Source organism: Tachyglossus aculeatus, chromosome 10 (genome assembly GCF_015852505.1).
Source record: "Tachyglossus aculeatus isolate mTacAcu1 chromosome 10, mTacAcu1.pri, whole genome shotgun sequence".
NCBI classification, from domain to species: Eukaryota; Metazoa; Chordata; class Mammalia; order Monotremata; family Tachyglossidae; genus Tachyglossus; species Tachyglossus aculeatus.
Window position 1 is genome coordinate 56,577,562 of NC_052075.1, and position 27,496 is coordinate 56,605,057.

The 27,496-nt window shown below is 50.8% G+C and overlaps 1 protein-coding gene across 5 annotated transcripts in view; it reads left to right on the forward strand.

Annotated features, from left to right (window-relative positions):
- The first annotated feature begins 6,947 nt into the window (after positions 1–6,947).
- TNS2 (tensin 2) overlaps positions 6,948–27,496 on the forward strand; it is a 65,609-nt gene continuing 45,060 nt past the window's right edge. Inside the window, exons 1-7 of one of the 5 annotated variants that reach the window (XM_038752105.1) lie at positions 6,948–7,324; positions 19,895–20,003; positions 21,849–21,886; positions 22,785–22,823; positions 22,966–23,004; positions 24,038–24,087; positions 27,107–27,278. In XM_038752105.1, the coding sequence (XP_038608033.1) occupies positions 7,250–7,324; positions 19,895–20,003; positions 21,849–21,886; positions 22,785–22,823; positions 22,966–23,004; positions 24,038–24,087; positions 27,107–27,278 (522 nt within the window). In that variant the 5' untranslated portion in view covers positions 6,948–7,249. Of the gene's footprint in view, positions 7,325–19,894; positions 20,004–21,848; positions 21,887–22,366; positions 22,457–22,520; positions 22,542–22,784; positions 22,824–22,965; positions 23,005–24,037; positions 24,088–27,106; positions 27,279–27,496 lie in introns of those variants that run through there. The other 4 variants (XM_038752106.1, XM_038752109.1, XM_038752108.1 and 1 more) reach the window with 4 other exon arrangements.

Consider the following 27,496-nt stretch of genomic DNA (forward strand, 5'->3'; position numbering starts at 1 on the left):
GCCCGGCCTTTGGGGTCAGGGGTCACGGGTTTGAATCTCGCCTCTGCCAACTGTCAGCTGTGTGACTTTGGGCGAGTCACCTCTATTTTACTAATGATGTGTGTGTCTTAGTCCAGTGCCCTGCACACAGTAAGCGCTCAATAAATACGATTGGATGAATGAATGAAGAATGAATGAATGAATGAGGTTGAGGGGGAGGAGAGAGAGCAGGGGCTCGGGGGTGGAGCCCGGTGGGGGCAGAGATTGTCTCTATTGCTGTGTTGTGCTTTCCAAGCGCTTAGTACAGTGCTCTGCACACAGTAAGTGCTCAATAAATATGATTGGATGAATGGATGAATGAATGAGGCTGGTTGGGGAGGGGGGAGAGCAGGGGCTTGGGAGTGGAGCCCGGTGGGGGCAGAGATTGTCTCTATTGCTGTGTTGTGCTTTCCAAGCGCTTAGTACAGTGCTCTGCACACAGTAAGTGCTCAATAAATACGATTGGATGAATGGATGAATGAATGAATGAATGAATGAATGGGGCTGGTTGGGGATGGGGGAGAGCAGGGGCTTGGGAGTGGAGCCCGGTGCGGGCAGGGATTGTCTCTATTGCTGTGTTGTGCTTTCCAAGCGCTTAGTCCAGTGCTCTGCACACAGTGAGCGCTCAATAAATACGATTGGATGAATGAATGAATGAATGAATGAATGAATGAATGAATGAATGAGGCTGGTTGGGGAGGGGGGAGAGCAGGGGCTTGGGAGTGGAGCCCGGTGGGGGCAGAGATTGTCTCTATTGCTGTGTTGTGCTTTCCAAGCGCTTAGTACAGTGCTCTGCACACAGTAAGCACTCAGTCACTTAAATTCTCTGGGCCTCAGTGACCTCATCTGTAAAATGGGGATGACGACTGTGAGCCCCACATGGGACAACCTGATCACCTTGTATCCCCCCCTAGCGCTTAGAACAGTGCCTTGCACATAGTAAGCGCTTAACAAATGCCATCATTCTTTTAGACTGTGAGCCCACTGTTGGGTAGGGACCGTCTCTCTATGTTGCCAATTTGTACTTCCCAAGCGCTTAGTACAGTGCTCTGCACATAGTAAGCGCTCAATAAATACGATTGATGATGAATAAATACAATTGAATGAATGAATGGATGGAGCTGGGAGGGGTGGGGGAGAGCGGGGGCTTGGGGGTGGAGCCCGGTGGGGGCAGGGATTTTCTCTATCGCTGTGTTGTGCTTTCCAAGCGCTTAGTACAGTGCTCTGCACACAGTAAGTGCTCAATAAATACGATTGGATGAATGAATGAATGAATGAATCTGGGGATGGGGGGAGAGCAGGGGCTTGGAGGTGGAGCCCGGTGGGGGCAAAGATTGTCTCTATTGCTGCATTGTGCTTTCCAAGCGCTTAGTACAGTGCTCTGCGCACAGTAAGTGCTCAATAAATACGATTGGATGAATGGATGAATGAATGAATGAATGAATGAATCTGGGGATGGGGGAGAGCAGGGGCTTGGAGGTGGAGCCCGGTGGGGGCAAAGATTGTCTCTATTGCTGCATTATGCTTTCCAAGCGCTTAGTACAGTGCTCTGCACCCAGTAAGTGCTCAATAAATACGATTGGATGAATGAATGAATGAATGGATGGATGAATGGATGAATGAATGAATGAATGAATGAATGAATGAATGAATGAATGGGGCTGGTTGGGGAGGGGGGAGAGCCAGGGCTTGGGAGTGGAGCCCGGTGGGGGCAGAGATTGTCTCTATTGCTGCATTGTGCTTTCGAAGCGCTTAGTACAGTGCTCTGCACACAGTAAGTGCTCAATAAATACGATTGGATGAATGAGTGAGTGAGTGAATGAATGAATGACTGGAGCTGGGGCGGGGGGCACCGGGATGGACACGAGGGGGCGCTAGAGAGCGCGGTTTGGGGAGAAGCCTGCGCGCGCGCGCGCGCTCCCATTTTTTAAATGCCATTTCTTCTTATTATTGCATTATTATAATATTATTTGTTATTACTATGTCATGTAGTATAATAATAATAATCATTGTGGTACTTGTTAAGTGCTTACTGTGTGCCAGGCACTGTACTAAGCGCTGGGGTGGGTAGAGAAGCAGCGTGGCTCAGTGGAAAGAGCCCGGGCTTTGGAGTCAGAGGTCATGGGTTCAAATTCCGACTCCACCAATTGTCAGCTGTGTGACTTTGGGCGAGTCACTTCACTTCTCGGATCTCCCCCAGCGCTTAAAACGGTGCTTGGTCCATAGTGAGCGCTTAACAAATACCGTAATAATAATAATAATTATTATTTATTTTGTTAATGATGTGCATTTAGCTTTAATTCTATTTGTTCTGACGACTCGACACCCGTCCGCATGTTTTGTTTTGTCGTCTGTCTCCCCCTTCTAGACTGTGAGCCCGTTGTCGGGTAGGGATCATCTCTAGATATTGCCGACTTGGACTTCCCAAGTGCTTAGTGTATATATATATACACTATATATATATAGATTTATATATATATAGATAGATTTATATATATAGATTTATATATATAGACTTATATATAGACTTATATATATAGTATGTATATATAGTCTATATAGTATACATGTATAGTATAGTATATATAGTATATATATATATATATATATATATATATATATATATATATATATATATATAAAATGGCATTTATTAAGTGCTTAGTCCAGTGCTCTGCACACAGTAAGCGCTCAATAAATGCAATTGAATGAATGAGTGAATGAATTATTAATGGAGAAGCAGCGTGGCTCAGTGGAAAGAGCCCGGGCTTTGGAGTCAGAGGTCATGGGTTCAAATCCCGACTCCGCCAGTTGCCAGCCGGGTGACTTTGGGCGAGCCACTTCACTTCTCTGTGCCTCAGTGACCTCATGTGTCAAATGGGGATTAAGCCTGTGAGCCCCCCGTGGGACAACCTGATCACCTTGTAACCTCCCCAGCGCTTAGAACGGTGCTTTGCACATAGTAGGCGCTTAATAAATGCCATTATTATTATTATTATTATTAGATTGGAGGCCGGAGGGGCAAGGCGAGCGTTGGGGGAAGAAAGGGTAGGGGGAGAGAAGCCTGGAAAGGGGTGAGGGGAGACAGGATGACCTTTGCCCCCTCGGGCTTTCCCCGGGTCGACGGCCCCGATTCCTCGCTGTCCGGTCTGGGCCGCCACCACCGCCGCCGGAATGTCCTGATCCCTGGCCAAAGTCGGGGGGAAGGACGGGGGGTCCGGCAGGAGGGGCCGGGGGCTGAGTGGGGGGCCGGCGAGGGGGTCGGCGGCAGGAGCCTTGGCTTGGGAGTCCGAGGTCCTGGGTTCTAATCCCGGCTCCGCCACTTGTCAGCTGGGTGACTTTGGGCTAGCCGCTTCACTTTTCTGGGCCTCAGTTCCCTCATCTGGAAAATGGGGATAATATTGGTATTTATTAAGCGCTTACTAAGCACTGTTCTGAGCGCTGGGGAGGTTACAAGGTGATCAGGTTGTCCCACAGGGGGATGAAGACTGTGAGTCCCACGGGGGACAACATGATCACCCGGTAGCTGCCGCAGCGCTTAGAACAGTGCTGGGCACACAGTAAGCACTTAGGAAATACCATCATCATCATTATTATTATTACTAAAATGGGGATGAAGACTGTGAGCCCCACGTGGGACAACCTGATGGCCTTGTATCCCCCCCCCCGCCAGCGCTTAGAACAGTGCTGGGCACATAGTAAGCACTTAGCAAATACCATCATCATTATTATTATTATTATAATGGGGATGAAGACTGTGAGCCCCACGTGGGACAACCTATGGCCTTGTATCCCCCCCAGCGCTTAGAACAGTGCTGGGCACATAGTAAGCACTTAGCAAATACCATCATTATTATTATTATTAAAATGGGGATGAAGACTGTGAGCCCCATGTGGGACAACCTGATGGCCTTATATCCCCCCCAGTGCTTAGAACAGTGCTGGGCACATAGTAAGCAGTTAGCAAATACCATCATTATTATTATTATTAATATGGAGATGAAGACTGTGAGCCCCACGTGGGACAACCTGATGGTCTTATATCCCCCCAGTGCTTAGAACAGTGCTGGGCACATAGTAAGCACTTAGCAAATACCATCATCATCATCATTATTATTGTTAATATGGAGATGAAGACTGTGAGCCCCACGTGGGACAACCTGATGGCCTTATATCCCCCCAGGGCTTAGAACAGTGCTGGGCACATAGTAAGCAGTTAGCAAATACCATTATTATTATTATTATTATTATTATTATTATTAAAATGGATATTAAGACCGTGAGCCCCACGTGGGACCACCTGATGGCCTTATATCCCCCCCAGTGCTTAGAACAGTGCTGGGTATGCAGTAAGCACTTAGCAAATACCATCATCATTATTATTATTATTAAAATGGGGATGAATCAATCAATCAATCGTATTTATTGAGCGCTTACTGTGTGCAGAGCACTGTACTAAGCGCTTGGGAAGTACAAGTCGGCAACATATAGAGACGGTCCCTACCCAACAACGGGCTTACAGTCTAGAAGGGATGGCCACGTGGGACAACCTGATGGCCTTATATCCCCCCCAGTGCTTAGAACAGTGCTGGGCACATAGTAAGCACTTAGCAAATACCATCATCATTATTATTATTATTAAAACAGGGATGAAGACTGTGAGCCCCACGGGGGACAACCCGATGGCCTTGTATCCCCCCCCCCCCCCCCACCCCCAACAGTGCTTAGAACAGTGCTGGGCACATAGTAAGCACTTAGCAAATACCATCAGCATTATTATTATTATTAAAACAGGGATGAAGACTGTGAGCCCCACGGGGGACAACCCGATGGCCTTGTATCCCCCCCCAGCGCTTAGAACAGTGCTGGGCACATAGTAAACGCTTCACAAACACCATCATCATTATTATTATCTGTAAAATGGGGATGAAGACTGTGAGCCCCACGTGGGACAACCTGATGGCCTTGCCAGCGCTTAGAGCCATGCTTGGCACTTAGTAAGCGCTTAGCAAATACTGTCATTATTATTATTATTATTATTATGGTGGGGGGGAGAGAAAATAACGGTCCGGTCCGGTCCCCTTTGAAGCCAGCCAAAGAGAATGGCGGACTCTTTTGGCATCCTGGGGGTGGGGCTGGGGCTGGGGGTGGGCTGGGCCCCCCCTTAAGCCAGGGGTCGTTAACTCCTTGTCCTCCACGGGGGACCCGTCCACCCCCGGATCCTGCAGGCCCCGGCACAGACCCAGGAGTCCGGCCACCCCAATCAATCAATCAATCAATCAATCAATCAATCGTATTTATTGAGCGCTTAGGACGAGGCCGGGGGTGGGTGGGTGCTGGGACTGTCTATCCTGGCCTGTCCAGTCCAGGCCTGGACTCTGCAGGGGGACCTGTCGGTAATAATAATAATAATAATAATAATAATAATAATAATAATAATAATAATAATAATAATAGTATTTAAGTGCTTCATGGGTTCGAATCCCTGCTCGATTCGATTGTCAGCTGTGCGGCTTTGGGCAGGTCGCTTCAATCAATCAATCAATCGTATTTATTGAGTGCTTACTGTGTGCAGAGCACCGTACTAAGCGCTTGGGAAGTCCAAGTTGGCAACATAGAGAGACAGTCCCTACCCAACATTCATTCAATCGTTCAGTTGTATTTATTGAGCGCTTACTATGTGCAAAGCACCGTTCTAAGCGCCGGGGGGGATACAAGGGGATCAGGTTGTCCCACGTGGGGCTTACAGTCTTAATCCCCATTTTACAGAGGAGGTAACTGAGGCCCAGAGAAGTGAAGTGACTTGCCCAAATTCACACGGCTGATAATTGGCAGAGCCGGGATATGGTGGGCTCACAGTCTAAAAGACTTCTCTGTGCCTCAGTTCCCTCATCTGGAAACTGGGGATGAAGACTGTGAGCCCCCCGTGGGACAACCTGATCACCTTGTAACCTCCCCAGCGCTTGGAACAGGGCTTTGCACATAGGAAACGCTTAATAAATGTCATTGTTATTATTATTATTATTACTATATGCCAAGCACTGGTCTAAGCACTGAAGAGCGGGGGTCGGGGGGCTCTGGGGACGGGGCAGGGCAGAGGCCTGGATGGAGAGGGGCAGGATCAGGGCCGGAGGAGGAGGAGGAGGAGGAGGAGGAGGAGGAAGGACACGGGGCGGTCTGGAGGATGGGGGAGAGAAGCGGCGTGGCTCAGTGGAAAGAGTACGAGCGTGGGGGTCAGAGGTCACGGGTTCTAATCCCTAAGTGCCAGGACTGTGAGCCCGCTGTTGGGTAGGGCCCGTCTCTATGTGTTGCCAACTTGTACTTCCCAAGCGCTTAGTCCAGTGCTCTGCACACAGTAAGCGCTCAATAAATACGATTGAATGAATGAATGAATGAATAAATACGACTGAATGAAGGAAAGAATGCTCCACCGCCTGTCAGCTGCATCACTTCTCTGGGCCTCAGTTCCCTCATCGGTAAAATGGGGATGAAGACTGGGAGCCCCCCATGGGGCAACCTGATCACCTTGCATCCACCCCGGAGCTTAGGACAGCGCTTCGCACGTAGTAAATGCTGAACAAATACCATCATGATGATTATTATTATTAAAAGGAGGAGGAGGTGGTGAGCAAGTCCCCCTGGGCCCGGCCTCGGGTTGGGGGGCGAAGGCCTGGGTGACCAAGCGGTCGGGCAGAGCTGGCATCCCGTCCCCCGGCTCCTCCCCGCCGCCCTCCGCCCCTTCCTCTGGCCGGCGCCTTTGGCCGGACCCAGGCGTCCGGCGCCTCCCTCGCCGGTCACAGGACTGAGCGGCCTCTGCAGCGGAGGAGGGGAGGTCATGGAGGTCACACTGGGGGGGGCGTCCGCTCCCAGGTGACCCGCCCTGCCCGAGGGGACGGGGCGTCCAGTTCGCTCCGGCCGGACGTCGTGTTCCCGCTCTCCCCGGCCCGCCCACCGGATCCCTGGGGGTCCCGGGTTGGGGGGATCCTGGGGTCTGCCAGCCCCCAACTCCCAGGGACAGTCAGACCCTCCCTCCTGGGCTGCTGGCCTGGACCCAGGACGGACCCAAGGCCGCCTCCCAGTCGTCCTCCTCCTCCGGTCACCCCCCGCTTCCTGGAAGCCGGGCCCGGCCCTGGACTCTGGGGCCTCCGTCCTCATTGTTTCCAGACCCCCCCCCCCCGACCAGCCGGCCATCCGCCGTCCACCGCCCGCTGCCCACCGCCCGCTGCCTGCCATGAAGTCCAGTGGCCCCGTGGAGAGGCTCCTGAAGGCCCTGGGCAGAAGGGACAGCGCCCGGGCACCCAGCAGGGTAGGGTAGGGGGGCGCGCGCGGACCACCGCTGGAGTGCGGGGGGCAGAGCTGGGGGGCCGACGGAAGGGGCTTAGTGGGAGGGGGACGAGGGGAGCCAAGGGAAGGGGCGGAAAGGGCAAAGCTGGGCAGAGGAGGGAAGGGGCTGGGGGCAGAGGGGGCGGGGGAGAGAGCGGGGTGAGGGCGGAGTGGGACTGGGGCAGGAGAGGGGGTGGACCGGGCAGAGCTGGGCAGCGAAGGGAAGGGGTTGAGGGGGGTGGGCTGGGCAGGGCCGAGGGAGGACAGTGGGTCTTAAGCAGGGGTCAGACTCTGGATGGCAAGGACAGGGCTGGGCCTGGGGCTGGGCCTGGGATGGGGCTGGGATGGGGCTTGGATTGGGGCTGGGATGGGGCCTGGGTTGGGCCTAGGGCTGGGCCTGGGATGGGGCTGGGATGGGGCAGGGCCTGGGCAGGGGCTGGGGTTGGGCCTAGGGCTGGGCCTGGGATGGGGCAGGGCCTGGGCAGGGGCTGGGGTTGGGCCTAGGGCTGGGCCTGGGATGGGCCTGGGATGGGGCTGGGATTGGGGCTGGGATGGGCCTGGGATGGGGCTGGGATTGGGCCTGGGATGGGGCAGGGCCTGGGCAGGGGCTGGGGTTGGACCTAGGGCTGGGCCTGGGATGGGGCTGGGATGGGGCTGGGATTGGGCCTGGGATGGGGCTGGGATTGGGTTTGGGATTGGGCAGGGGCTGGGGTTGGGCAGGGGCTGGGGTTGGGCCTGGGCTGGGCCTGGGATGGGGCTGGGATTGGGCCTGGGATGGGGCTGGGATGGGTCATGGCCTGGGCCTGGGTTGGGGCTGGGATTGGGCCTAGGGCTGGGCCTGGGATGGGGCTGGGATTGCTGGGCAGGGGCTGGGGTTGGGCCTGGGCCTGGGCCTGAGGTCCGGTTCCCAGGACTCCGTGTCACCGGGGCAGCCGCCGGATGTTTAGGGTGGGACGGGGCCTTGGAGAGGTCTCGCACGTCAGCCTGCCGCGTCCGGTCCCGTCCAGCCCCCCGAGAGAGGGAGGGAGGGAAGGGGGAGGCCGAAGGAACTCCACAATCTGGGGCACCCATCCCCTCTCTGCCCGGAAAGGGGTGGTGAGCCAATGGGTGGCACCCTGCTTGCTGGGCCCCCCGACCACAAGGTACCACCCGGACACTGGCCACTTCCTGCCCCGCTGGGTAGGAAACACGGTGGGCCAGGGGAGGGGTTGGCATCCGAGCAGCGCTCTTTCTGAATTCTGGAGAGCTTCCTGGAGGAGGCCGGTGGATGCTGTCAGGAGAGTGGGGGGCGGAGGTGATGCCCCCGGACGGGCGTGGAGGAAACGAATCCAGCCTCGTTTGTGTGTCACTCGGGTCCTGGGAAAATGTGCAGTTTCCCTTCTCCGTTCCGGTCCCCCTGGGTGACCGCTGCAGCGGGAGGGAGGAAGGTTAGACTGCGGGAAGGATGAGAGGAGGCAGAGTGTGGGTCTGAACCAGACTTTCATTCATTCATTCATTCATTCAATTGTATTTATTAATAATAATAATGACGGCATTTGTTAAGCGCTTACTGTGTTCAAAGCACTGTAATAAGCAATGGGGGACATACAAGGTGATCAGGATGTCCCACGTGGGGCTCTCAGTCTTAATCCCCATTTTACAGATGAGGGAACTGAGGCCCAGAGAAGTGAAGTGACTTGCCCAAGGTCACACAGCAGACGTGTGGCGGAGCCGGGATTCGAACCCATGACCTCTGACTCCAAAGCCCGGGCTCTTTCCACTGAGCCACGCTGCTTTTGAGCGCTTACTGTGTGCAGAGCACTGGACTGAGCGCTTGGGAAGTCCAAGTTGGGAACATCTAGAGACGGTCCCTACCCAACAGCGGGCTCACAGTCTAGAAGGGGGAGACAGACGACAAAACAAAACATATTAACAAAATGAAATAAATAGAATAGGAACTATGTATACTATATATATATGTTCATTCCTTCATTCGATCGTATATATTGAGCGCTCACTCTGTGCAGAGCACTACCAAGCGCTTGGGAATCCAAGTCGGCAACATATAGAGCCGGTCCCTGCCCAACAGTGGGCTCACAGTCCAATCATTAATTGCATTTATTGAGCGCTCACTGTGTGCAGAGCACTGTACAAGCGCTTGGGAAGGCCAAGTCGGCAACATATAGAGATGGTCCCTCCCCAACAGCGGGCTCCCAGTCTAGGAGGGGGAGACAGACAACAAAACAAAACATATTAATAAAATAAATAGAATAAATTTGTACAAATAAGGGAGTGGATTGAGAGTGGGAATGACCCAAAGGGGGTCAGCGGGAGAGGCCGAAGGGGTGGTGGTCTGTCTCTCTATCTCCACCTCAATCAGGGGGTTTGTGTCTCTCTGTTTCCCGGTGTCTCTGCCCCCAGCTCTCGTTTCGTCTATCTCTCTGTATCTCCGTCTCTGACTCCGGGGCCTAGTGGATCTGTCTCTGCCTCCCATTTTTTTTTTATGGCATTTGTTAAGCACTTACTATCATCATCAATCGTATTTATTGAGCGCTTACTATGTGCAGAGCACTGTACTAAGCGCTTGGGAAGTACAAATTGGCAACATAGAGAGACAGTCCCTACCCAACAGTGGGCTCACAGTCTACTCTGTGCAGAGCACTGTTCTACAAGGTGATCAGGTTGTCCCACCTGGGGCTCACAGTCCTCATTTTACAGATGAGGTCACTGAGGCACAGGGAAGTTAAATGACTTGCCCACTCTGCATCCCGATCTCCATCTCTTCATCTCCCTGTCCCTGGTCTCTCGGGGGCCGGTAGTCTCTGTCTCTGGCTCCCGATAGCTCTGTCTCTGTGTCTCTGTCTGACGCCCCCGTCTCTCTGTCTCTGTGACGGGGGTCCCGACGCCTCTGGGTCTCCGTCTGCTGCCCCTGCCTCTAATTCCTGTTATCTCCCACTATCTCAGTGTCTCTGTCCCGTTTTCTCCGTCTCTCTAACTCTGTGCCCCGGATTTGGTGTCTCTCCGCGTTTAGGCCCTGATGTCTCTGTGTCTCTGTGCCCCGGACTTGGTGTCTCTCCGTGTTTAGGCCCTGATGTCTCTGTGTCTCTGTCCCGGTTTCTCCGTCTCTGTAGCTCTGTGCCCCGGACTTGGTGTCTCTCCGTGTTTAGGCCCTGATGTCTCTGTGTCTCTGTCCCGGTGTCTCCGTCTCTGTAGCTCTGTGCCCCGGACTTGGTGTCTCTCCGTGTTTAGGCCCTGATGTCTCTGTGTCTCTGTCCCGGTGTCTCCGTCTCTGTAGCTCTGTCCCCCGGACTTGGTGTCTCTCCGTGTTTAGGCCCTGATGTCTCTGTGTCTCTGTCCCGGTGTCTCCGTCTCTGTAGCTCTGTCCCCCGGACTTGGTGTCTCTCCGTGTTTAGGCCCTGATGTCTCTGTGCCTCTGTCCCGGTTTCTCCGTCTCTGTAGCTCTGTGCCCCGGACTTGGTGTCTCTCTGTGTTTAGGCCCTGATGTCTCTGTCCCGGTTTCTCCGTCTCTGTAGCTCTGTGCCCCGGACTTGGTGTCTCTCCGTATTTAGGCCCTGATGTCTCTGTGTCTCTGTCCCGGTTTCTCCGTCTCTGTAGCTCTGTGCCCCGGACTTGGTGTCTCTCCGTATTTAGGCCCTGATGTCTCTGTGTCTCTGTCCCGGTTTCTCCGTCTCTGTAGCTCTGTGCCCCGGACTTGGTGTCTCTCCGTGTTTAGGCCCTGATGTCTCTGTGTCTCTGTCCCGGTTTCTCCATCTCTGTAGCTCTGTGCCCCGGACTTGGTGTCTCTCTGTGTTTAGGCCCTGATGTCTCTGTGTCTCTGTCCCGGTTTCTCCGTCTCTGTAGCTCTGTGCCCCAGACTTGGTGAGTCTCCGTGTTTAGGCCCTGATGTCTCTGTGTCTCTGTCCCAGTTTCTCCATCTCTCTAGCTCTGTGCCCCAGACTTGGTGTCTCTCTGTGTTTAGGCCCTGATGTCTCTGTGTCTCTGTCCCGGTTTCTCCATCTCTGTAGCTCTGTGCCCCAGACTTGGTGTCTCTCCGTGTTTAGGCCCTGATGTCTCTGTGTCTCTGTCCCGGTGTCTCCGTCTCTGTAGCTCTGTCCCCCGGACTTGGTGTCTCTCCGTGTTTAGGCCCTGATGTCTCTGTGTCTCTGTCCCGGTTTCTCCGTCTCTCTAGCTCTGTCCCCCGGACTTGGTGTCTCTCCGTGTTTAGGCCCTGATGTCTCTGTGTCTCTGTCCCGGTTTCTCCGTCTCTGTAGCTCTGTGCCCCGGACTTGGTGTCTCTCTGTGTTTAGCCCTGATGTCTCTGTGTCTCTGTCCCGGTTTTTCCGTTTCTCTAACTCTGTGCCCCGGACTTGGTGTCTCTCCGTGTTTAGGCCCTGATGTCTCTGTGTCTCTGTCCCGGTTTCTCCATCTCTGTAGCTCTGTGCCCCAGACTTGGTGTCTCTCTGTGTTTAGGCCCTGATGTCTCTAGGAGGGAGAGACAGACAACAAATTAACAAATTAACAAATGCCATCATTATTATGATTATTCTAAACACACAATCACTCACAAACACCAACACACATTCATATGTATCATATATATGATATATATATGATATATATCATATATATGTGTATATATCATATATCACATATATTATATATATGATATATACATATATATATGTTATATGATATGTATGATATATACACACACACACATATATATATATATATACACACACATATATATCTGTCTCTCCATCCCCCCCTCACTTCTCAAGCCCCCAGCTGGGTAACTTTGGGCAAGTCCCTTCACCTCTCTGGGCCTCAGTTCCCTCATCTGTAAAATGGGGATGAAGACTGCGAGCCCCGCGTGGGACAACCTGATCGCCCTGTAACCTCCCCAGCACTTAGAACAGTGCTTTGCACATAGTAAGCGCTTAATAAATGCCATAATAATAATTATTATTATTATCCCTGCTCGAGTCTGGGGTTGGGGGCCCGGCTGTGGCCCCGTGGAGATTGTTAAAACGGTCCTGGGTTCTAATCCCGGCTCCACCCCCGATCAGCTGGATGACTTTGGGCAAGGTGCTCAACTTCTCTGTTCCTCAGTGACCTCCTCTGTAAAATGGGGATGAAGACCGCGAGCCCCACGTGGGGCAAACTGACGACCTTGTATCTCCCCCAGCGCTTAGAACAGTGTTAGCACATAATAAGCGCTTAACAAATGCCCGGCTCAGTGGAAAGAGCCCCGGCTTTGGAGTCAGAGGTCGTGGGTTCAAATCCTGGCTCTGCCAATTGTCAGCTGGGTGACTTTGGGCAAGTCACTTCACTGCTCTGTGACTAGTTACCTCATCTGGAAAATGGGGATGAAGACTGTAAGCCCCTGATCAACCTGATCACCTTGTAACCTCCCCAGCGCTTAGAACAGGGCTTTGCACATAGTAAGCGCTTAATAAATGCCATCATTATATGATGCCTTAAATGCCTTAAAATGCCTTAAAATAATAATGATTCATTCATTCATTCAGTAATAATGATTCATTGTAAGCTTCCCAGCGCTTAGAACAGTGCTTTGCACATAGTAAGCGCTTAATAAATGCCATTTTTATTATTATTATTATTCATGTTCTAGACTGTGAGCCCACTGTTGGGTAGGGACCGTCTCTCTATGTTGCCAACTTGTACTTCCCAAGCGCTTAGTCCAGTGCTCTGCACACAGTAAGCGCTCAATAGATACGATTGAATGAATGAATTCTGATCTCATTATTATTTTAAGGCAGGATCATGAGGGACACAAGGTCCGAGGAAGACTCGAACCCCGAAATCCGTTCTCCTTGCTGCTTCAGTGTGGCTCAGTGGAAGGAGCCCGGGCTTTGGAGTCAGAGGTCATGGGTTCAAGTCCCGGCTCCACCCATTGTCAGCTGGGTGACTTTGGGCAAGTCGCTTAACCTCTCTGTGCCTCAGTTCCCTCATCTGTAAAATGGGGATGAAGACTGTGAAGCCCCCCGTGGGACAACCTGATCACCTTGTAACCTCCCCAGCGCTTAGAACGGTGCTTTGCGTATAGTAAGCGCTTAATAAATGCCAACATTAAGCGCTTAGTCCAGTGCTCTGCACACAGTAAGCGCTCAATAAATACGATTGATTGATTGATTTTATTTATTTATTTATTTATTTATTTATTATTCACCCAACCACCTCCAAACCCACGCCCAAGTCGGGCGGCGTGGGCGGTGGCGGGAGGCTCCAAGGCTGTCGCTCACGTGTGTTCCCATGACCCACGCGTGTGCTCCCGGGGGCCCGGCTGACCTCAGTTGCGCAAGTTGGTTGTGGAAAGGGGTGGGGGGCAGATTCCTGCCACATTCCAGCCTCCGCGCCTCGGCTGGAGACGCGTGGGGAGGAAGGACCCTTCTAGCCTGTGAGCCCGCTGTTGGGAAGGGACCGTCTCTAGATGTTGCCAACTTGGACTTCCCAAGCGCTTAGTCCAGTGCTCTGCACACAGTGAGCGCTCAATAAATACGATGGAATGAATGAGTGAAAGGGACCCAGTAGTCCTCACTCCCCAAGCCGGGCCTCCGCGCCTCCTTCCAGCCAGCTGCCTCCCGGGGGGGAGTGTTTGGACGGAAAGCGGGGGTCTAGGGTTCAATCAATCAATCAATCGTATTTATTGAGCGCTTACTGTGTGCAGAGCACTGGACTAAGCGCTTGGGAAGTACAAGTTGGCAGCATAGAGAGACGGTCCCTACCCAACAGCGGGCTCACAGTCTACCGTTGGCCTGTCAATGTGGGCCTAAAAAGAGAGTGTTTCCATTTGGGCCTGTTTGTGAATGTCGAGTCTGTGTAAGGGTGCGTGCTGCTGTGATATGTCTGTACGAGTGTGTGTTTTGCTGTGACTGCGTGTGAACGTGTCTGTATACGGATGAGTGCTTATGTGACTGTGTGTGACTGCATATATATATATATATATATGAATGTGCGTTGGTGATTGTGAGTGATTTTGTGTTTAGAATAATCATAATAATGCTGGCATTTGTTAAGGGCTTACTATGTGCAAAGCACTGTTCTGAGCGCTGTTATTGTGTGAATGTCTTATTATTATTCTCTTATTATTATAAGAGAAGCGGCGTGGCTCAGTGGAAAGAGCCCGGGCTTTGGAGTCAGAGGTGTGATTGTATATATATATAATCACTCACAATCACCACCACACATTCGTGTATATATATATATACACGAATGTGTGGTGGTGATTGTGAGTGATTGTGTGTTTAGAATAATCATAATAATGATGGCATTTGTTAAGCGCTTACGATGAATGTCTTATTATTATTATTCTCTTATTATAAGAGAAGCGGCGTGGCTCAGTGGAAAGAGCCCGGGCTTTGGAGTCAGAGGTGTGATTGTATATATATATATATATATATATATATATATATATATATATATATGCACACACATATATATACATATATATATATATACACATATATATGCATATATATATATATACACAAATGTGTGTTGGTGATTGTGAGTGATTGTGTGTTTAGAATAATCATAATAATGATGGCATTTGTTAAGCGCTTACTATGTGCAAAGCACTGTTCTGAGCGCTGTTATTGTGTGAATGTGTTATTATTATAAGAGAAGCGGCGTGGCTCAGTGGAAAGAGCCCGGGCTTTGGAGTCAGAGGTGTGATTGTCTATATATATATATGAACGTGTGTTGGTGATTGTGAGTGATTGTGTGTTTAGAATAATCATAATAATGCTGGCATTTGTTAAGCGCTTACTATGTGCAAAGCACTGTTCTGAGCGCTGTTATTGTGTGAATGTCTTATTATTATAAGAGAAGCGGCGTGGCTCAGTGGAAAGAGTCCGGGCTTTGGAGTCAGAGGTGTGATTGTCTATATATATATATACACACGAATGTGTGTTGGTGATTGTGACTGATTGTGTGTTTAGAATAATCATAATAATGATGGCAGTTGTTAAGCGCTTACTATGTGCAAAGCACCGTTCTGAGCGCTGTTATTGTGTGAATGTCTTATTATTATAAGAGAAGCGGCGTGGCTCAGTGGAAAGAGCCCAGGCTTTGGAGTCAGAGGTGTGATTATATATATATATATATATATATATATATACACGAATGTGTGTTGGTGATTGTGAGTGATTGTGTGTTTAGAATAATCATAATGATGGCATTTGCTAAGCGCTTACTATGTGCAAAGCACTGTTCTGAGCGCTGTTATTGTGTGACTGTCTTATAATAATATAATAATAATGGCATTTATTAAGCGCTTACTATGTGCAAAGCACTATTCTGAGTGCTGTTATTGTGTGAATGTCTTATAATAATAATAATAATGGCATTTATTAAGCACTTACTATGTGCAAAGCACTGTTCTAAGCTCTGGGGAGGATACAGGGTGATCAGGTTGTCCCACAAGGGGCTCACAGTCTTAATCCCCATTTTACAGATGAGGTAACTGAGGCCCAGAGAAGTGAAGTGACTTGCCCAAAGTCACACAGCTGACAATTGGCAGAGTTGGGATTTGAACCCACGACCTCTGACTCCAAAGCCTGTGCTCTTTCCACTGAGCCACGCTGCATATTATAAGAGAAGCGGCGTGGCTCAGTGGAAAGAGCCCGGGCTTTGGAGTCAGAGGTGTGATTGTATATATATATATATACACGAATGTGTATTAGTGATTGTGAGTGATTGTGTGTTTAGAATAATCATAATAATGCTGGCATTTGTTAAGTGCTTACTATGTGCAAAGCACTGTTCTGAGCGCTGTTATTGTGTGAATGTCTTATTATTATAAGAGAAGCGGCGTGGCTCAGTGGAAAGAGCCCGGGCTTTGGAGTCAGAGGTGTGATTGTCTATATATATATATATATATATACGAATGTGTGTTGGTGATTGTGAGTGATTGTGTGTTTAGAATAATCATAATAATGATGGCATTTGTTAAGCGCTTACTATGTGCAAAGCACTGTTCTGAGCGCTGTTATTGTGTGAATGTCTTATTATTATAAGAGAAGCGGCGTGGCTCAGTGGAAAGAGTCCGGGCTTTGGAGTCAGAGGTGTGATTCTATATATATACGAATGTGTGTTGGTGATTGTGAGTGATTGTGTGTTTAGAATAATCATAATGATGGCATTTGTTAAGCACTTACTATGTGCAAAGCACTGTTCTGAGCGCTGTTATTGTGTGAACGTCATTATTATTATTATATTATTATTCTCTTTTATAAGAGAAGCGGCGTGGCTCAGTGGAAAGAGCCCAGTCTTTGAAGTCAGAGGTCATGGGTTCAAATCCCGACTCCGCCAATCGCCAGCTGTGTGACTTTGGGCAAGTCGCTTCACTTCTCTGGGCCTCAGTTCCCTCATCTGGAAAATGGGGATGAAGACTGGGAGCCCCCCCGGGGGACAACCTGATCACCTTGTAACCTCCCCAGTGCTTAGAACAGTGCTTTGCACATACTAAGTGCTTAATAAATGCTATCATATATATACATATATGTATTATTATATATAATTATATATATAATGGATTGAATGAATTAATATAATTCATTCAATCGTATTTATTGAGCACTTACTGTGTGAAGAGGACTGTAATAATAATAATAATGATGGCATTTGTTAAGCGCTTACTATGTGCAGAGCACTGTTCTAAGCGCTGTTCTAAGCACTTGGACAGTACGATAAGAATAATAAATGGTACTTGTTAAGCGCTTACTGTGTGTGCCAAGCACTGTTCTAAGCACTGGGGTAGATACAAGTTGTATTTATTGAGCACTTACTGTGTGAAGAGGACACTTGGAAAGTACAATAAGAATAGTAAATGGTACTTGTTAAGCGCTTACTGTGTGTGCCAAGCACTGTTCTAAGCACTGGGGTAGATACAAGTTGTATTTATTGAGCACTTACTGTGTGAAGAGGACTGTACTAAGCACTTGGACAGTACGATAAGAATAATAAATGGTACTTGTTAAGCGCTTACTGTGTGTGCCAAGCACTGTTCTAAGCACTGGGATAGCTACAAGTTGTATTTATTGAGCACTTACTGTGTGAAGAGGACACTTGGAAAGTACAATAAGAATAATAAATAGTACTTGTTAAGCACTTACTGTGTGTGCCAAGCACTGTTCTAGGCACTGGGGTAGATACAAGTTGGATTTATTGAGCACTTGCTGGGTGAAGAGGACTGTACTAAGCACTTGGACAGTACGATAAGAATAATAAATGGTACTTGTTAAGCGCTTACTGTGTGTGCCAAGCACTGTTCTAAGCACTGGGGTAGATACAAGTTGTATTTATTGAGCACTTGCTGGGTGAAGTGGACTGTACTAAGCACTTGGACAGTACGATAAGAATAATAAATGGTACTTGTTAAGCACTTACTGTGTGTGCCAAGCACTGTTCTAAGCACTGGGGTAGATACAAGTTGGATTTATTGAGCACTTGCTGGGTGAAGAGGACTGTACTAAGCACTTGGACAGTACGATAAAGAATAATAAATGGTACTTGTTAAGCGCTTACTGTGTGTGCCAAGCACTGTTCTAAGCACTGGGGTAGATACAAGTTGTATTTATTGAGCACTTCCTGTGTGACGAGGACTGTACTAAGCACTTGGATAGATACAAGTTGTATATCACCTTGGACACAATCCCTGCCCCACAACGGGCTCACACTCTTAATCCCCATCGTCTCCAGATGAGGTAACTGAGGCCCCGAGAAGTGAAGTGACTTGCCCAAGGTCACAAAGCAGACGAGTGGTGGCGCCGGAATTAGAACCCAGGACCTTCTGACTCCCAAGCCCGAGCTGTAGCGACTAGGCTGCGCTGAATGTGTGTTGAGGTGAACGTGTCCATGAATGGTGCCTGTCTCTAGATGTTGCCAACTTGTGCTTCCCAAGCGCTTAGTACAGTGCTCTGCACACAGTAAGTGCTCAATAAATACAATTGATTGATTGATTGAATGTGTCTGTGTCTGTATAAGAATGTGTGTTTGTGTGACTGTGTGGGTGAATGTGTCTGTGTCTGAGCGTGTGCATTTGTGTGACTGGGTGTGAATGTGCCTATCTTTGAATGTGTGTTTCCATGACTGTGTGAATGTGTCTGTGTCCGCCTAAGACTGCGTGTTTGTGTGGCTGTGTCAATGAATGTGTGTTTGGGTGACCGTGTCTGTGTCTGAGCGTGTGCATTTGTGTGACTGGGTGTGAATGTGTCCATCTTTGAATGTGTGTGTCTGTAACTGTGTGAATGTGGCTGTGTCCGCCTAAGACTGCGTGTTTGTGTGGCTGTGTCAATGAATGTGTGTTTGTGTGACTGTGTCTGTGTCTGAGCGTGTGCATTTGTGTGACTGGGTGTGAATGTGCCCATCTTTGAATGTGTGTGTCTGTAACTGTGTGAATGTGGCTGTGTCCGTCCAAGACTGCGTGTTTGTGTGGCTGTGTCAATGAATGTGTGTTTGTGTGACTGTGTCTGTGTCTGAGCGTGTGCATTTGTGTGACTGGGTGTGAATGTGCCCATCTTTGAATGTGTGTGTCTGTAACTGTGTGAATGTGGCTGTGTCCGTCCAAGACTGCGTGTTTGTGTGGCTGTGTCAATGAATGTGTGTTTGTGTGACTGTGTCTGTGTCTGAGCGTGTGCATTTGTGTGACTGGGTGTGAATGTGTCCATCTTTGAATGTGTGTTTCCGTGACTGTGTGAATGGGGCTGTGTCCGTCTAAGAACACAGGTGAGCTACTGAGAGCTCACCTCCTCCAGGAGGCCTTCCCAGACTGAGCCCCTTCCTTCCTCTCCCCCTCGTCCCCCCATCTTACCTCCTTCCCTTCCCCACTGCACCTGTATATATGTATAGATGTTTGTACATATTTGTTACTCTATTTGTTTATTTTACTTGTACCTATCTATTCTATTTATTTTATTTTATTAATAGGTTTTGTTTTGTTCTCTGTCTCCCCCTTTTAGACTGTGAGCCCACTGTTGGGTAGGGACCGTCTCTCTATGTTGCCAACTTGGACTTCCCAAGCGCTCAGTCCAGTGCTCTGCACACAGTAAGCGCTCAATAAATACGATTGATGATGATGATGATGATGATGATGATGATTGTGTGGGTGAATGTGTCTGAGCGTGTGCATTTGTGTCATCGGGTGTGAATGTGTCCATCTTTGAATGTGTGTTTCCGTGACTGTGTGAATGTGGCTGTGTCAATGAATGTGTGTTTGTGTGACCGCGTGGGTGAATGTGTCTGTGTCTGAGCGTGTGCATTTGTGTGGCTGGGTGTGAACGTGTCCATCTTTGAATGTGTGTTTCCGTGACTGTGTGAATGTGGCTGTGTCCGTCTAAGACTGCGTGTTTGTGTGGCTGTGTCAATGAATGCATGTGTGTGTGTACACGTGTGAGGGGAAGGACCCCCCCCCAGAAGGCGGGATGGGGACCGCGTGTACCCCGCTCTTCCCCGTTCCTGGGGACAGGTGATCCTCGGATTAATTATGGGTCGGGGGGAGTCCCAGTGCCCACCCCGGGGTGACGGCCCACCCGCCTGTCGTTCCGCACAGCCGGGGAAGGCCGAACCTCACAGTTTTCGGGAGAAAGTCTTCCGGAAGAAGCCCCCGGCCTGCGCCGTGTGTAAGGGCGTCATCGAGGGCGCAGGACTGGCCTGTCGTGGTGAGAAACCCCCCCCTTCCTCTCCCCAATTTCCGCTCGACCCCCTCCCCACCTCCCTCCTGCCCGCCCCTCCGCTCGCCCCTTTTCATCCATTCCGTCGTATTTATTGAGCGCTTGCTGTGTGCGGAGCACTGGACTAAGCGCTTGGGAAGTCCAAGTTGGCAGCGTAGAGCGACGGTCCCTACTTCCCAAGCTCACGTGGCCTAGTCGATAGAGCCCGGGCCTGGGGGTCGTATGTTGCCAACTGGTACTTCCCAAGCGCTTAGCACAGTGCTCTGCACACAGTAAGCGCTCAATAAATACGATTGATTGATTGAGTCAGAAGGTCACGGGTTCTAATCCCGGCTCAGCCGCTCCTCTGCCGTGTGACCTTTCTTATAATGGCATCTATTAAGCGCTTACTATGTGCCAAGCACTGTTCTAAGCGCTGGGGAGGTTCCAAGGTGATCAGGTTGTCCCACAGGGGGCTCACAGTCTGCATCAATTAAGCGCTTACTATGTGCCAAGCACCGTTCTAAGCGCTGGGGAGGTTCCAAGGTGATCAGGTTGTCCCTCGGGGGGCTCACAGTCTTCATCCCCATTTTCCAGATGAGGTCACTGAGGCCCAGAGAATAATAATAATAATAATGATGGTGTTTGTTAAGCGCTTACTATGTGCAAAGCACTGTTCTAAGCCCTGGGGAGGTTACAAGGTGATCAGATTGTCCCCCGGGGGGCTCACAGTCTTCATCCCCATTTTCCAGATGAGGTCACTGAGGCCCAGAGAATAATAATAATAATAATGATGGTATTTGTTAAGTGCTTACTATGTGCCAAGCACTGTTCTAAGCACTGGGGGGATACATGGTGATCAGGTTGTTCCACGGGGGGCTCATATTCATAATCCCCACTTTCCAGATGAGGGAACTGAGGCCCAGAGAAGCGAAGTGACATGCCCAAAGTCACCCAGCTGACGTGGCGGAGCCAGGATTTGAACCCATGACCTCTGACTCCAAAGCCCAGGCTCTTTCCACTGAGCCACGCTGCTCAGTGACTTGCCCAAAGTCACGGAGCTGGGATTTGAACCCATGACCTCTGACTCCAAAGCCCGGGCTCTTTCCACTGAGCCGCGCTGACCCTGGGCAAGTCACTTCACTTCTGTGGGCCTCAGTTCCCTCCTCTGGAAAATGGGGATCGAGACCGTGAACCCCCCGTGGGGCAGGGGCTGTGTCCACTCCGATTTGCTTGTGCCCACCCCAGTGCTTAGAACAGTGCCTGGCACTTAGTAGGCCCTTAATCAATCAATCAATCAATCAATCGTATTTATTGAGCGCTTACTGTGTGCAGAGCACTGGACTAAGCGCTTGGGAAGTCCAAGTCGGCAACACATAGAGACGGTCCCTACCCAACAGCGGGCTCACAGAGAAGCAGCATGGCTCAGTGGAAAGAGCCCGGGCTTTGGATTCAGAGGTCACGGGTTCGAATCCCGACTGCCACCTATCTGCTGTGTGTGACCTTGGGCAAGCCACTTCACTTCTCTGAGCCTCAGTTCCCTCATCTGTCAAATGCGGATTAAGACTGTGAGCCCCACGTGGGACAACTTGATCACCTTGTGTTCCCCCTCAGCGCTTAGAACAGTGCTCTGCGCATAGTAAACTGTGAACCCACCGTTGGGTAGGGACCGTCTCTATATGTGGCCAACTTGTACTTCCCAAGCGCTTAGTCCAGTGCTCTGCACACAGTAAGCGCTCAATAAATACGGTTGATGATGGTGATAGTAAGCGCTTAACAAATGCCATTATTATTATTATTATTATTAAATGTCATTATCATCATCATCATCATCGTTTTTTCCTCCCCCCGCAGTCTGCAAGGTGGCCGCGCACCGGAAATGCGAGGCGAAGGTGAGGGTCCGGCCTGGCCCACCCGCCCGCCCCAAATCGCCGGCGCGCCCGGGCTCTTCCGTCCACCCGGTGGTACTTATTGAGCGCCCGCCGCGTGCGGAGCACTGGGCTAAGCGCTCGGGAAGCGGAACCCGGCAACCAACGGGGGACGGTCCCTACGCGCCGACGGGCTCTGCGGCCTAGTCCTCCAGGAAGGCCTCCTGGGCCTCCTCCGACGTGGGCCTCGACGGGGCGGGGGGCGTCCGGTGACTGGGGAGGGGGGTCCTCCTGGGCCCTTTAAGACGCCCCCTCTCCTCTCCTCCCCTCTCCCCCGGCCCACCCCCACGCGCTGGGCCCGGAGGAAGGTCGAAGGGGGGGCCGGGGAGTTTGTCTTGGCGTCCAGCCCAGTCCTGCAGCTGGCGCGGGGCGGAGAGCGGAGATGGGGGGGACGGGAGGGAGGAGAAGGATGGGGGGAGGGCGGAGAGTTGGGGACCCAGGCCGCCCCCATCCACCATCCTCCATCCTCCACCCTCCACGCCGGGGCAGGCCGCCCCGGCCTAGCGGGGCCTGCCGTGCTTTGAGATCCCAACGGTGAGACGGCGGGATTTGGGAGGACCGGGGTGGGGGGGAGAGGTGTCTCCCAAAGAGGTGCCCCCCATCCTGGGATGGGCAAGCGGTGAGTGGGGGGAGCGGGATGGGGAAAGGGGGCGGGGGGCGGGGTTCAGCTCCTGTCAAAGACGCCAGTGTCCACCCTGGGCAGCGCCCGCTCCGCCGGCTCTAAATTTAGCCCACGGTGGGAAGAATGGGGGTCTGTGTGGGGACGGGGGGCTGCTGTCCAAGAGCAACAAGAGGGGTGGGGGGGCCCAGCACACTCCCCCCTGGACCCCCCCCCCCCAGAAAAAATGCCCTCTCCTCCCAGGTGACCTGGGCCTGCCAGGCGGCGCCTCCGGCCGACTCGGTGAGTTTGCCCGCGTGGTGCCACCCTGCGTGTCGGTGGGCACCCGGGGGGCGAAAAGGGAGGAAGGGAGGGGAAGGGACCCCCTTTCCTGGCCGAAGCCCCCCAACCTCACGCCCCGGACCCTTCTCCCCCCACCCCGCAGAGGAGGAACACGGCTCCCGTCCGGAGGATAGAGCATCTGGTGAGCGGGGAGAGGGGGTCAGTGGGGAAGGGGATGGGGGAGACCCCCCCTTGCCCACCCTGAGCTGGGGAGTGGGCGGGTCATCATCATCAATCGTATTTATTGAGCGCTTACTACGTGCAGGGCACTGGACTAAGCGCTTGGGAAGTACAAGTTGGCAACATATTGGTCGGGGGGGGGGACGGCCCCGCATTCACCTCCCACCCCCCAGACTTCGAGAAGCTGATCTCTTCTGTTGATTTTATTTTGCTTATTTTATTTCGAGCGCTTAGTCCAGTGCGCTGCACACAGTAAGCGCTCAATAAGTACGATTGATTTTGTTAGTATGTTTGGTTTTGTTGTCTGTCTCCCCCCTTTTAGACTGTGAGCCCGCTGTGGGGTAGGGACCGTCTCTATATGTTGCCAACTTGGACTTCCCAAGCGCTTAGTCCAGTGCTCTGCACACAGTAAGCGCTCAATAAATACGATTGATTGATTGATTTTGTTAGTATGTTTGGTTTTGTTCTCTGTCTCCCCCCTTTTAGACTGTGAGCCCGCTGTTGGGTAGGGACTGTCTCTAGATGTTGCCAACTTGGACTTCCCAAGCGCTTAGTCCAGTGCTCTGCACACAGTAAGCGCTCAATAAATACGATTGATTGATTAATTGATTGATTGAAAGAGCCCGGGCTTTGGAGTCGGAGGTCATGGGTTCAAACGCCGGCTCCACCAATTGGCAGCTGGGTGACTTTGGGCAAGTCACCTCACTTTTCTGGGCCTCAGTTCCCTCATCTGGAAAATGGGGATGAAGACTGGGAGCCCAACGTGGAACAACCTGATCACCTTGTAAACTCCCCAGCGCTTAGAACAGTGCTTGGCATATAGTAAGCGCTTAATAAATGCTATACTGTGAGCCCACTGTTGGGTAGGGACTGTCTATGTGGCCAACTTGGACTTCCCAAGTGCTTAGTCCAGTGCTCTGCACACAGTAAGCGCTCAATAAATACGATTGATTGATTGATTGATTGATTGATTGATAAACTTTCACCGCAACTAGGGGTCGATGAAATCTCTGAATCAGTCCAAGCAACGGAGCACCCTGCCCAGGTGAGACCGCCGCACCCCCCACCCCATCGAGGGTCCTCCCACCTCCCGCCGGCCCCCGCCCAGGACCGCTCCCCGAGTCCCTAGAGCCCGGGCTTGGGGGGCGGGTCATGGGTTCTAATCCGCACTCCGCCACCCGTCCGCCGGTTGACCTTGGGCGAGTCGCTTCGCTTCTCTGTGCCTCAGTTGCCTCACCTGGTATACAGTTGAGGTATACAGGTATACAGTTACCTGTATATATGTTTGTACGTATTTATTACTCTATTTTACTTGTACATATTTATTCTACTTATTTTATTTTGTTAATATGTTTTGTATTTGTACATATTTATTCAACTTATTTTATTTTGTTCATCTGTTTTGTTGTCTGTCTCCCCCTTCTAGTTACGCGACCCCCCGAACAGACTGAGCCCCTTCCTTCCTCTCCCCCTCGTCCCCCTCTCCATCGCCCCATCTTACCTCCTTCCCTTCCCCACAGCACCTGTGTATATGTATATATGTCTGTACATATTTATTACTCTATTTATTTATTTTACTTGTACAGATCTATTTATTTTATTTTGTTAGTATGTTTGGTTTTGTTCTCTGTCTCCCCCTTTTAGATTGTGAGCCCACTGTTGGGTAGGGACTGTCTCTATATGTTGGCAACTTGGACTTCCCAAACGCTTAGTACAGTGCTCTGCACACAGTAAGCGCTCAATAAATACGATTGATTGATTGATTGATTGATTCTAGACTGTGAGCCCGCTGTTGGGTAGGGACCTTCTCTATCTGTTGCCAACTTGGACTTCCCAAGCGCTTAGTACAGTGTTTTGCATGCAGTAAGCGCTCAATCAATACGATTGACTGAATGAATCTGGAAAATGGGAATGAAAACTGTGAGCCCCATCACCTGTAAAACTGGGGATGAAGACTGTGAGCCCCCAGAGCGACCACCTGATCACCTTGTAAACTCCCCAGCGCTTAGAACTTGTACTTCCCAAGCGCTTAGTACAGTGCTCTGCACACAGGAAGCGCTCAATAAATACCATTGATTGCTTGATTGATTAGAACAGTGCTTTGCATAGCGCTTAATAAATGCCATCATCCTCATCATCATCATTCCTCGGGCCTCAGTGACCTCATCTGGAAAATGGGGGATGAGATGGTGAGCCCTGCGTGGGACGGGGCCACACCGATTTGGTTGTATCCACCCCAGTGCTTAGTACAGTGCACATAATAATAATAATAGACTGTGAGCCCGCTGCTGGGTAGGGACCGTCTCTAGATGTTGCCAACTTGGACTTCCCAAGCGCTTAGTACAGTGCTCCGCACACAGTAAGCGCTCAATAAATACGATTGAATGAATGAATGAATAGACTGTGAGCCTGCTGTTGGGTAGGGACTGTCTCTATATGTTGCCAACTTGTACTTCCCAAGCGCTTAGTACAGTGCTCTGCATACAGTAAGCGCTCAATAAATATGATTGAATGAATGAATGAATAGACTGTGAGCCCGCTGTTGGGTAGGGACTGTCTCTATATGTTGCCAACTTGTACTTCCCAAGCGCTTAGTACAGTGCTCTGCACACAGTAAGCGCTCAATAAATATGATTGAATGAATGAATAGACTGTGAGCCCGCTGTTGGGTAGGGACTGTCTCTATATGTTGCCAACTTGTACTTCCCAAGCGCTTAGTACAGTGCTCTGCATACAGTAAGCGCTCAATAAATATGATTGAATGAATGAATGAATAGACTGTGAGCCTGCTGTTGGGTAGGGACTGTCTCTATATGTTGCAAACTTGTACTTCCCAAGTGCTTAGTACAGTGCTCCGCACACAGTAAGTGCTCAATAAATACGATTGAATGAATGAATAATAATAACGATGGTATTTGTTAAGCACTTACTATGTGCAAAGCACTAACTTGTACTTCCCAAGTGCTTAGTACAGTGCTCTGCACACAGTAAGCGCTCAATAAATATGATTGATTGATTGATTGTTCTAAGCACTGGGGGGGATACAAGGTGATCATTCATTCATTCAATCATATTTATTGAGGGCTTACTATGTGCAGAGCACTGTACTAAGCGCTTGGGAAGTCCAAGCGGGCAACATCTAGAGACGGTCCCCACCCAACAGTGGGCTCACAGTCCATTCATTCAATCGTATTTATTGAGCGCTTACTGTGTGCAGAGCACTGGACTAAGCGCTTGGGAAGTCCAAGTGGGCAACATCATCTAGAGACGGTCCCTACCCAACAGTGGGCTCACAGTCCATTCATTCAATCGTATTTCTTGAGCGCTTACTGTGTGCAGAGCACTGGACTAAGCGCTTGGGAAGTCCAAGTGGGCAACATCTAGAGACGGTCCCTACCCAACAGTGGGCTCACAGTCCATTCATTCAATCGTATTTCTTGAGCGCTTACTGTGTGCAGAGCACTGGACTAAGCGCTTGGGAAGTCCAAGTGGGCAACATCCAGAGCCGGTCCCCACCCAACAACGGGCTTACGGTCTAGAAGGGGGAGACGGACGGCAAAACGAAACATGTGGTGGGGGTGTCAAGGTGGTCCCCCGTGGGGCTCACAGTCTTCATCCCCATCATCATCATCATCATCATCATCAATCGTATTTATTGAGCGCTTACTATGTGCAGAGCACTGGACTAAGCGCTTGGGAAGTACAAATTGGCAACATCTAGAGACAGTCCCTACCCAACGGTGGGCTCACAGTCTAAAAGGGGGAGACAGAGAACAAAACCGAACATACTAACAAAATAAAATCAATAGAATAGATATGTCCAAATAAAATAAATAAATAAATAGAGTAAAAAATCCCCATCTTACAGACGAGGAAACTGAGGCGCAGAGAAGTGAAGTGACGCAGTAATGACGCCATCGTTATGATTATGGAAATACCCCAGTAACGATTATTAATTCTAGCGGCCCAGGGGCTTCGCTCCCAGCGGCGGCTCCCGCGTGGAGGGTGTGGGCCCGGGGTGGGGTTGGGACGCCCCCCGAACCCGGTGCCCCGGTGGTCCGCAGGAGTGTGAGCGTGGAGGCGGGCATGGAGCGGCGCTGGGAGCTGGACGTGACGTACATCACCGAGCGCATCATCTCCGTCTGCTTCCCGCCCGGCCTGGACGAGCGGCGCTACGGCGACGGCCTGCGCCAGGTGGCCGCCATGCTGCAGGCCAAGCACCAGAACCACTACCTGGTCAGCGGACTCGGGGACTCGGGGACCCCCCTCTTTCTTTCTTTCTTTCAATCGTATTTATTGAGCGCTTACAGTGTGCAGAGCACTGGACTAAGCGCTTGGGAAGTCCAAGTCGGCAACCTAGAGAGACGGTCCCTACCCAACAGCGGGCTCACAGTCTAGAAGGGGGAGATTGATATTCATTCCTTCATTCAATCGTATTTATTGAGCGCTTACTG